Raw genomic sequence first — 12,338 nt, 5'->3', positions numbered from 1 at the left:
ATTCTGCCTATTATGAACAATTTCTTTTAAAAAACTTTCCCCCCGAATGCTCTCTGTGCTTGGTGCTACCAAAACATCAACCAGGAGATTGGTACAGCGAGGGACTTACTCTTTAGTGGTGAGAAGAGTTGAAATAAGTGTATGATCATGCTGGCTCCGTGAGGTTAAAAGATGTTGGAAAAACGAACTGTCTTTCAGAATAAACGGGCAGCTGCTGTGGGAATATACTGTGTATGTTCCTTCGTGGGAGGGCAGAACCTATCAAAGAAGGGCAGTAGATGGTGGAGGTTAGTTAGGTAGAGTGGTGCTGAAAGGAAAACAGACTGGAATAGTTCATTAGTTGATTATTAGCTCCTTGAAGGGAGTGACGATATCTGAGACATTTTCTCTGTTTTTTGTTTGTTTTTCTTTTGGGTGTATGTGTGGGTGTGTGTTGTTGTTGTCAGTATATTGTAGAGTGCAGGATACTTAAAGAAACAGCACGAATAACTATATATTTGGGATGAATGAAAAGATTCATAATTTAGGACCTACTTTAAGTCACATAAGACATAACACTTTCTTGTCCATTAACACAAAGTGTGAGAACAACTTCTGGCCTGGGAAATAGCTTTCAACAGAGGAAATGAGTGTGCCAATCCTGGTAAAATGTTCTCTACCTTTCCCCGAGGTCTCCTGATTTCCTTGCAGGAGAGTATCTGGAACTATATCACCTTCATAGAGTTCTTAGACTCTGGAGGAGCCATTAGAATAGCTAAATGACCCAATCCTGCTGAGAGGTGTCTGCTATAGGATTATTTCAAGATAGGCCATTAAAGTGGGACATTGTTCATGCAGATCGTTTGACTTCTACCCTGAGATAATCTTGGTATTATTCTCTCTTCAGACAGGGTTCTTCATCACAGGTGATTCTGAGCCCTCAGGGATATTTGCCAATATTTAGAGGCATTTCTAATTATCACATTGACTGGGAATATTACTAACGTCTAACGGGTAGAGGCAGTGATGCTGCTAAACATCTGCAATGTACAAGACAGTCCCTTACAACAAAGAACCATTACCCAAGTGTCAATGATGCCACTGTTGAGAAAATCTGCTTTAAAATGTATCTGGTATTGGCCTGGGTTAGATTTTTGGATTTTCATTTGTTTATAAGATTATGACTAAATAGTGAAGTAAAATTCTTTTTCCTCTCTCAGTTTTGTTGGGATATAATTGTCATACATACAGCATTGTATGATTTTAAAATATATATCATAATGATTTGACTTACATGGTAAAATGATTAGCACAATAAGTTTAGTTAACATTTATCATCTCATACAAACAGCCCCCCAAAAAAAGAAAAACAGAAAAGTTTTTTTCTTGTGATGTTTTAGAATGACAATGATTTCATTGAATATAGTACCAACTATTTATTTCCTTGAAAGTACAATCTTTAAAGATTTAAAAGGTTTAGAAGAAATTTTAAACAAAGCAGAAACTGACTAATTGAACTTAAAATGTCTTTGAAGTAAACTCAACTGGCTTCCCTCAGTTGGATCGCTGATGGTGACTGAGTCAGAGCTACATGCAGTATTTATAATCAGGATCTTCAGAATATGAAATGGAGCCCTTGAGGCTGATATAGTAGATGCACTAGGGTTGGTTTGGATTTCATTATGCTTAATAACTATGATAAATGCCAGTCATGGATTCTTGCAAATTCAGTCCTGGGAAAGTTTCCATAAAGATGTGACTCAGGTAAAACAAATGTGTTTCAAGTATCTAATCTACAGTGAACAATTTGTCCTAGCCCCAAAGAATAAGGCAATAATTTCAAACACATGTTTGGGTAACTGGATAGTCAAGGTACTACTGATACCATTGTAATTAGCTACTTATTAATAATAGGAAAGGAACAAAGGGGGAAGCCAGACATTATAAGCATGGCCATTTGGCCAGCTTCACCAGGATGCTGCAATTTCACACTCCCCAGGGAACCACTGGGGAAAGGGGTCCAACAAAGGGAAGATGAATGCATGTGCAGTAAAGTTGGGGTAACACAGGAAAGGTGCCTGTCAGTCAAACCTAGGAATAGAAATAATTGTCCAGAGTGGGCAGGGACACTGAAACTCTGAGAAAATGTTGGGAATACACAAGGAGCTTGCTCTCTTGACTCTCTTGGTTCTTGGCTCTTAGCACTCTTGTGGCTATCTTACACTCGCCCATGCTCCATGGCCACAAGCAATAGGACTGCAAATGGGAACGCAAACTAATCTAGCCTCATGCTGAAGTGTACTGTGCAGACATGGAATGGAAACTTGGGACCCTGGCTTTGATATTTCCCCTGCTGAAAATGAAATGGGAATTTTTTTCTTCACTGGACGAAGAGAAATGGGACCTTGGGAAATCAGGGGTTTAATTGCACAGAAATAAAGCTTTCTACAGAATCTCATCTGCCTGTGGGGCCTCTGGAAATTCTTGTTCCAGTGGCACTCCAAGGACCTCACTTCTACCAATAACACTACGAGCATTTCCATAGTAGTTTAAGAAGACAGAATTCATTTGTAGTCTCACCAGCAGGGTCCTATCAGATAGGAAAAATGATATTGTCCAGTGAGGGGAGACATCAGTTAGCTCCAAGCTTGCCTTGTACTCTATCCACCTCCCACCCCAAACATAACCTGGGCCAAACCAGGAAATAGCAGTGCCATGTATCCACCTTACAGAGCCCCTGACTGACCACCTGAGCTTCCACATTCACACAAGAAGCTGGTGCTTGTCTTCAACCCTTTCCTCCCACCTCTCATTGAGGGGTGGAGGATCTCCTTTCCTTCCCTGAACTTTTTATGGGGAGATCCTAGTGTCTTTGACATTGAAACCATACAATTCTTTGCCTGTTCATTGAAAACTGGTAGAAGGAAAACAGCACAGCTTGACACAGTAATTACAGAAGATTAAAAAATCTGCATCCATGTCAGGAGACATAAAAGCTATTTATCTTTAAAATATATAGATGATTTAGATGCAGAACATTTCTCTTATATTTAGATTTTGAGGAACATCTTCTGAAAACTTCAGTTTCTTTCCTTTGGCTACATAAGGCTCCTCTATCTGGGTACAGGTGAGGGAGGAGGCCTGGAGATTGGAGATGGATTTAGAGGGTGAGGGCAAAAAGCCCAACCCTGACTCTTGGCACCAACTTGGGGCAGAGTCTGATGCTTCTGTGACTAGCAGTTTAATATGATTTAATTCGGACTGACAAACAAAAGAAAAACTTTTTTTTCTCCCTATGGTTACTCAAAGCATGTGTTTTGAGTAGCCATAGGTGATGGATACAGTAATATAAGTGATTAACTATCTCTGTCCTTAAATAAAATTAGAGCCAAAGGCAGGAATACATAGAGGTGTGCATCCCAGGCAAGAGGAGAAGTGATTGAGGCTCATACCACAGGAAGTTTGTCTTTAGGGAATGGGCAGGTCTGGCAGAATTCTCCACTCAGTTGCTTTGGGAGGCCTCCTTTTCTGCCTTCCTTTCTGCCCGAGGTCACGTGTTTCACTCCTACCCTTCCAGCTTGCCCCTCTGTCACCTATTACAGTTCTGTTGGACCAGAATTATTATAGTTCTGTTGGACCAGAGCCTGAGGAAAGGAATTGCTCCAGAGGGGTTGACTGGAGGTGAAATCTGGGGCTTAGCCTAGAACTCACCACTCAACCACAGTCAGGAAGCCTGGGGAAGCCAGAGCTCTCACCATCTTTGAGATGCTCTACCACTGCTATATCCCCTTCTCAGTCTTCAAGGGGTCAGATGGCTATAGAAGAAGAGGTAGAAAAGGATTCTTTGCCCTGAGAAACACAAAGGCCTAGCCCTAGTCCTTTGGAATCTCTCTCAGGCCAACTCTGCAGTGAGGGAGTTCACTGGGCCAACCTAGCCCTGTCCAGCTGCTAATGGACCTCCTCATGGAAGCTCTATTTCACTTTTATTTTATCTACTTCTTAGCAAAACAATAAAGATAAATTAGGTAGTGGAAAATCCATCTGCTTAGGTTGGAGTTGAGGGTAGGGATTTTTTTTTTTCCCAAAGGAAAAAAAATATGCAGGGTCACCCATTATCAAGGGGAAATGTTCCAAGACCATTAGTGGATGCCTGGAACCAGGCATAGTACTGAATCCAATATGTACAAAATCCACTATGATTTTTCCTAAACAAACATACACTTTCACTTAAAGAAAGCACTTTATGGCTTCTCTTCAGCATATCTGAATTGCCAGCATCATTACATTTGTGCTTTGGGGCCATGATTAAGTAAAATAGGGTTACTTGAACACAAGTATTGGGATAACCTGCCAGTCAATCTAGTAACTGAGCTGGTTACTAAGTGACTAATGGACAGGGAACACGGGTAGTATAGATATGTTGGAGAAGGGGATGATTCACATCTCAAGTGGGACAGAGTATGACACATAAGATTTCAACATGCTACTCAGAACAGCATACAACTCAATACTTATGAACTGCTTATTTATAGAAATTTATATTTAACATTTTCTGACTGTGGTGAACCATGGTTAACTGAAACTACAGAAAGCAATACTACAGATAAGAGGGGGCTACTATATTACCTTAAAGTTTTTGGACTACTTTATTAAAAAAAAAAGAGGGAGACATTATTTAGACATATAAGACATTATTTAGAAATTATTTAGAGACATTATTTAGGGAGACATTATTTAGTGGAGTATTTTGTTTTCTCAAATTATCCTTCCTTTGCCACCTGCAAATACATTTCACTGATTTCCAATTTTCTTCACTCATTTAAGATAATGCACCACTCTAACAGTTACTGTTTTCAGAGTCTGCCTTGGGTTTGTCTCACTCTCAGGCTCATTCCTGCCAGTGAGTCTTGCCTGTGCTTCTTTTTTTTTAATTCTTCCTGTCAGGTGATTTCAGGCTCCATACAAGAACCAAGGCTTTGTGTGTGTTGGGGGTGCTGAAATGTTAACTCAGCATTTACCCCTTTGGGTAATATTACCACTTTGTAATATTTTGGTGCAAATTTATGTAACCCACTATTGCATTAAGATGTTTAAAATGAATTCAAACAGTTAATGAATTAGGATAATAAATTAACATCTTGTGGCACCATTTGGGTTGTACCCTTTATCCATAATGTCAATCCTGATCCCAGAAAACAGAATAAGTTAAAAGAACTCGTAAACCCTGAAGCAAGTGAATTTTTATCTAGTTCTGATATGTCAATTACTCAGGATAGCAAAAAATATGTTTCTATGAATGGGAATCAGGGTGATGGCCAGAAGGCGGTACTTCTGCTTATGATAGTTTTTAAAAATAAAATCGACAACACTCTTGTTTAATTGTGGCAGTATGACATTCAAAGTTATGGTAGTGATTCTAGCCACAGTAATTAGGCAAGTACAAGAAAAAAGGCAGCCAGATGGGAAAGAAGTAAAACTATATCTATTTGTAAATGACATAATCTTTTGGATAAAAATTCTAAGGAATTCAATGAAAAATACAACTATTAGGACCAATAAATGAGTTTCTAGAAAAGTTAACAGAATCCCAGAATAATATACAAAAATTAATTATATTTCTATATATTTAATAGACAATCTCAAAGTGATTTTTTTATGTAGGTTGCTGATTCACGTCTCCTGCTGGGAACTGAAAAAAGATGAAAACTGATGTTCTTACCATTAAATTTCCTTTACATTAGTAGAAAAGATGAGAAAACATACAAAATCTATCTAGTAAAAGAGTAATTTGCAAATTGACCAATCACTCCAACACACAAGATGGTCACCCTCATGGGGTCAAAGATGACTACCCCCATGTGGACAAAAGATGGACACCACAAGATGCCCGATAGGGGAGGGCAGTGAAAAGCTTTGGCCATATAATTGGGGGAAGGTGTCATGAAAATAGTGACCTAGAGGAATTATTTTCTTAAAAAAGAGAGAGAGAAAGAGTGAGAGAGAGAGAGAATAATGAAATACTTCACTACTGAAAAAGGAAGGAACTCCTACCATTTGCATCAGCATAGATGGACCTGGAGAGCATTATGCTAAGTGAAATAAGTCAGTCAGAGAAAGACAAATAACACATGATCTCACTTATTTGTAGAATATAATGAACAACATAAACATGAACAAAAACAGATCCAGAGACAGAGAAGCATTGATCAGACTGTCAAACCTCAGAGGTTAGGCAGGGAAGGGTGGGGTAAAGGGGAGAGATAAACCAAAGGACTTGCATATAAGCCTAACCAATGGACACAGACACCAGGGGAGTGAAAGCATGAGTGGGGATTGGGGTAGGAGGGGAAAGGGGGATAAGGACACATGTGTAATATTTTAATAAAGAAAGATAAAAAAAGAAAAAGAGAGAATGGGAGATTTATCCTCTCTAATAAAAGAGAAACATGCAAATTGATCATACCTTTGCTATACCACAAGCCATGCCCACCAGCCAATCAGGGTGAGTATGCAAATTAACCCAACCAAGATTGTGGTTAATTTGCATATCCAGGACAGAGCGAAGACTGAAGACAGTGTAGAAAGAAGCCAAGCAGAAGGGAGCAAAGCTGCGGAGAAGCAAGCTAGCTGGGCAGTGGAGAAGGAAGGGAAGCAGGCAGGGCTGAGGAGACCACAGAAGGAAGCCCTATTGCAGGAATATTCCTGCAAGGGGCCTCTACTATATACATAAAGCACAAAAAATCTTGTTGAATTCTGTTGCTATGATATTAGAGATATACTCTAAAATGAAATTATTTTTTGAAAAAATTTAAATGTTGGGGATGATAAGATCTATAGTTTTCCAAAGCCAATGCCAAGTGCAAATCCTATATAATTAAAGTGTAATATGCAAATTGACTGAATGGCTGAACAGTGGAACGATCATCCAGAGTTGAGAAGTTGCCTATTAAGACATGATGGCTTTGCAGTTTGCTTAATAAGCTTTCTCTTCATGGTCATGGTGCTGGTGGTTCCTCGGATGTCCCTGCAGGCTGAAGCTTCTCCTTCCTTGGTGTGCAGGCTGACAGCAATGCAGATGCTCCTGATCTATTGGCTTCATCCTTCCAGAGGAAGGTCACTCCCAGCAACCACTACAGTCACATATGCCCTCATTCCTATATTACACTTCTTATTTCCATGATTCTCATAGTGCCTCATTTTATGGTCAAACTCAGACTGATACAGCTTTATTCTAATCTCTGCTAATAAACTTTGAATTATTATTTACATTTTATGAGCATTTCTTTTCTCCAAATGAATACGATTTTTTCTAAATTTATCTAGTTAATGTACTCTCTCTTAATTTAGTTATCAGTCTATTTTCTATTCAACTATTGGAAATTTCTTAATATCTTAGACCATTTTGTAAGTCTTTATGATCACCAATTATTATATTTGCGATTACTTTTTACAATAATAATGAATTGTACTCCTGCTGAGTGACAGAAACTAACATATAAAGCACAAGATGTGTGTGTGTATGGTTCAGGTTATATCTAGAATGCTTTTATCTATATTTGAATGTAAATTTTGAGAGCATGCCAATAAGTCTGAATGACATCTTATTTATAATACTGACATTGTAAAACTGATTAGACATGTTGGTAACTTATCAAACACTTGTCACTGATTATGCACAATTTCAGGAATGTCAATTGTTATTTAGTGTTATGATGGTCCCAAAGTCAAGGTTGAAGGTAAATTCAAAGAGAAGATGTTGGCAAAATTCTGGGAGAAGCTGAATGTCATGAGAGTGCCTCACACAGAGGGGAACTCAAGAAGTATTTGCGTTCTGAGTAGTTGAGGATATTAATTATGATTTATAAACACGGATGGAGTCTCAAAGATATATAACTTATATCACTAAGTATAAAAGTTACGAAAGATAAGTGGGCTTACTTCTTTTCAGTGTTGCTTAGAGAAAGCTTACTTTAGTTTCCTTCTGAAGTCCATTGAGAGGGCTGTTTGGAAGCTTTCATAATTAACTCAGAATTTTGTAGCAATTAGAATGCTAAGAAAGCACTTGTCATCTCATGTGGGAAAAAAAGCAGACATTTAAAAAATAAAATGTCCTCTCATAATTTCAAGATGACTTAACAGTAAGAGGAAAATTGCCTTACATTATCAGTAAAATTCATTTTCATTTTATAAAGTGCCAGAAATGATTCATTCTTATTTTCAGTTTTTGCATCATCTCTATGTCACTGTCCTGGAAGTATCCAGAGAAATGAATTATAACCTTCTGGCAACAGAAGCACTGTCTAGAATACCCTATGGTATTGCTGTGGAAACTGAGAGACAAAAGTTGCCTGAGTTAAAAGCATCTAATCATGCTTGTAGGATATATCAAAATTGTACAGATATTTTTTATTCTGTTAATCTGCTTCTTTCCAGAACAGCATTCTTTGACTTTGGTCTGCTGAAAATGGGTTTAATAGGTGACAACTGATGTGTTCAGCAATAGAACAGAAATATCAACAGGATTATTTATGAAAATGCTTGCCTCCAGGCATTCTGTGGATAGCAGGGTCCTACTGCCAAGATTGTTTTCCTCAAGGACCTAAGTACTAATAAAAATTGCTGCAGGCACATTAATCAAAAAGAAAAGTTTTCAAAGAGTTTATTTTTGAGGTTTATTGTCACTGTTCTTAGTGAATTGATAATCTTAATTGGATATATTTGGAGTTGATCCAACTTCTTATTGATGATTGAATTGTTTAAGTGATTAAACAAAGTAACTGAGGCCACCACCCTATTCAATAAGATATTTTTTTGGCATGTAGTTAATTATAATCTCAGTGTAAATCCTTTTGATTTAAAGATTAATGTTGATTCTTTGCTCCAATTATGCTATTCATTTGTACTTTTTAATTAAAATTGAGGCATGCAACAGACCACTATAGAAGTTCTTCAATTTGCTAATACTATTCATTTAAAAAGCCTACTTTATTCTTTAGTAAAAAAGCAATGAATCTGGCATAGCTACATTGATCTAGTTATATTGTATAGGAAAGATGTATAGGATTATATATTTTGTAACAATTCTTTTCATTTATAAATGTTAGTTCTATTGTTTCAATATTTAAAATATAAACATCTAGGTTTTTCTCCAAGAGTTTATGAATCTTTCATTCATTTACTTGGTTATACTTTCTTTTAACATACACACCCATACACAACACACACAAATTTAAAATTATTTTAATAAGGATGGTTGACTTATTATTCCTCAGGCTCAGATTATGTTCTTAAGGCAAGCTCTTCTATGGTGTTAGAAACCAAGTGAAACTAATGACTTTTAAATATTTTCTTAAATTCAAAGTTATTTAATTTAGCAGTTTACAACTCTTAACTTGGTATAAGATTTTTTTTTTTTTTCCCATAAACATCAAGAGGAATAACCTGTAGGAAGCAGCTATAGGGTTAAGCCTCAGAGTGACCTGCTGGCAAAGTCGAAAACAAGTCCCAGCATAGAGGACACAGTCCTCTAAGCCTAATTAAGCTTGTTCTTGTAAGTGCTCCCTAGATCTTTCTGGGTAGTTGGTGGGCTGAGTGCGGCTCAAGTGGCACTCAATGCGAACTTGAGTGTGAGGAAACTCCAATTGTCAGGTGAAAGGATGCTCCAGTGAAACATGTGCAAAAAGGAAGGTAAGGAGTGCAATTTCGTACTTGCTGGGTGTAAAACATGGGAAATTCAGGATCCCAGGGGAAAGAATGTATGCGTATCCATGCTTAAGGCTATGTTCCAAGCAAGGGCTGTTCTGTGAGGTATGAACAGTTTTTCCATTTTTTGGATTTTGTGAGTAAAACCTGCCCATGGTTTTCTGAGGAAGAAAAGGTAAATATAGAGGCATGGGAGAAGGTAGGAAAACAACTTCGTGATCATTATATAGTTGAAGGTCCAGAGGAAATGCCTGCCTCTACTTTCAGTCTGTGTTCCTTGATTCAGTACTGCCTAGAGCCCACTCCAGACAGGGAGTGGAGGAATGTGGCAGGGAAATGCAAATCTTGGCCAAATTGGGTGATTAGTTATTACATTGGAAAGAGAAAAAGAAAGAAAAAATTGAAGGACAATTTTTGCATTTGAATACTTACAGGCTTGCTACTCAATTTCCCCAGGCAAGGAAAGAACATGGTCGGTTTGTTCTTAAAAATGTAAAGCGTTATTCATCTAGGAAATGCTAAATATATCTGTCCTGCCAGCTTTAAAAGTTCAAAGTGCAAATTAAATTGGGAGAAATTATATAGTTGTGGTAATTAAATGCCTAAAGCATAAGAACTTATTTTTGAGAAAATAAAATGTGTTTTCTCTAATAATTCGGAATTCAAAATAAGTTGCTTATTATTAGTCTAATTAAAAAGGAGGATTAATTCTGTGATCCCAACCAAAATTTTTCTATGCAAAAACTAGTTTAAAGTCTAATTGATATCTTAAGATAATTGTAAAATATATTATAATATTTAAAACATATATATATGTTTGTTTGATGGTTTTTTTTTTCATGTTAAAATCTCAAGGCTTTGACAGAGATGATTCTTGGAAAACTCCAAGGGCTCGGAGTAATACAAGAAATTTATTCTCTCTTCTTAAAGGAAATTTTAAAAAAATTTAACAGATCTAATATACTTGACATTGCATGGAAAGCCTTATTAAATAAAAATTAATAAATATACACATACACCCAGTGGGGTCATTTGGCAAGATCCTGGAGTTGTAGAATGCCTATATTTGGCTCATTCTCCAACTAAGATATTACTAAAACAGAAAGGGGGAGATGGATGTTATGTGTCACCTCAAAACAAACTCAGTCATGTTCTTTATACTTTAAATTTTTTGAATTGCGATGCAGAGGATCATACAGCAGCCGAAAGGCATTGGACCTCCTGTACAATAGCATCCATGGAGTTAGCCCAATGGAAGGATGCACAAACTGGACAGTGGTTTGGATGAGATCCGGTAATGATATGGGATAGAGTTATGTTTGTATCTTTCCAGAAGGAGCCTCACAGCCAATTTGGGTGCCAGAGCGTTATATGCGTCACCACCATGGACCCAGAGAAGCTTCTTGTCCCATTGTTCAAAAGACTGAAAGTTGCCCTGATGACAGCAAAATGGAAGATGACGAAGGCTACGCAAGAGACCGAGGTGCCAACATGGTGTCAGCTGAAGAAGTTAACAACTGAGGCCCAGCAGTTGGCAGAAAAGCAGGAAATGGAAGCTACTCCCTCAACCACGTTTCTGGCCATGCTAGCATGGGTTAGCTGCCAGTCTTCTGCAAAGTCTTTTGCAACCAAGTCTGAGGACTTTTGAGTAAATCAGCAAGAGAAACTTTCATTTAGTAGGAAAATGTTACTGTAGTTTGATTTCTCTATTGTTGTGTTGTATTCACATTATTATATGTTGCATTGGTATTGTTTTATAAATAGCCATGTCTGGGTTTTGCATTTGCATTGTTTTGTTATTGGGTTTTGCATTGGCATTGTTTTGTTAATGTTTTAATAGTCAGAACTTTGTTCTTAATGTTTAAGTTTTACTTCCATTATTAGTAGTTTAAATTTAAAAGAAAGGGTGAGATGTAGGAAGTGGTTATAGGGTTAAGCCTCAGACTGACCTGCAAACAAGTCCCAGATTGAAGGCACAGTCCTCTAAGCATAATTAAGTTGTTCTTGTAACTGCTCCCTAGATCTTTCCTGAGTAGCTAGCGGGTTGTGGGAGGAGCAAAACAAACAAAAAAAGTGCTGCCAAAATAAGTGAAACTTACAAGAACATTGTAAATTACCTTGTTTGCCCCTGGCTATAAATAAAGCATGAGGTTTGCAGTCTGGATCTGTTCTGTGGCCTCAGCAAGGCCAGAAGATCCACCTAGACCCAGCTTATTGCTTTGTCTTTTTTCTCCATCCTTCACCGCCCTCCCTCAGGCTCGCTGAACCCTTGGCTGTGCTGGCGCAGCACAATAACCCTAGAAATTAAGAGTTAGAAATTAAGACAGTATATATATATTTTTTAATATATGGGTAACATAGATTTTAATGTTTTATGTACTTGATAAATATAGAAATCTTGTAATTTAACTTTTTTCATATATAAAATGAAAAGTAGCATCTAAGAACCATTCATTTATTTTTTTTTAGGAATAGTATATAGTATCTGTAATAATATCTATAATTACATATAATACAGGGCGGGGCAAGAGTAGGTTTACAGTTGTGAGTACACTAGATACAGTTTATTCTTGTATTATTAATTATTGTATTTTCCACATGAACAACTGTAAACCTACTTTTTCCCCACCCCTGTATATATAATGATATCTTTGAGA

General features: G+C 37.3%; 1 protein-coding gene across 1 annotated transcript in view; it reads left to right on the top strand.

The window, feature by feature from the left end:
- LOC311615274 (uncharacterized protein) overlaps nt 1-11,329 on the top strand; it is a gene marked incomplete at its 3' end in the record, with an annotated part of 47,442 nt that extends 36,113 nt beyond the window's left edge. Inside the window, exon 3 of the mRNA XM_084870633.1 lies at nt 11,015-11,329. Within this exon, the coding sequence (XP_084726759.1) occupies nt 11,015-11,329 (315 nt within the window). The remainder of the gene's footprint in view (nt 1-11,014) is intronic.
- Between the last annotated feature and the right edge of the window lie 1,009 nt (nt 11,330-12,338).

Source organism: Pipistrellus hanaki, assembly GCF_964339955.1.
Source record: "Pipistrellus hanaki genome assembly, chromosome: 2".
In the NCBI taxonomy this organism is placed as follows: domain Eukaryota; kingdom Metazoa; phylum Chordata; class Mammalia; order Chiroptera; family Vespertilionidae; genus Pipistrellus; species Pipistrellus hanaki.
Note: the sequence above shows the minus strand (reverse complement) of the source record. Positions and strands in the feature narration are given on the sequence as shown.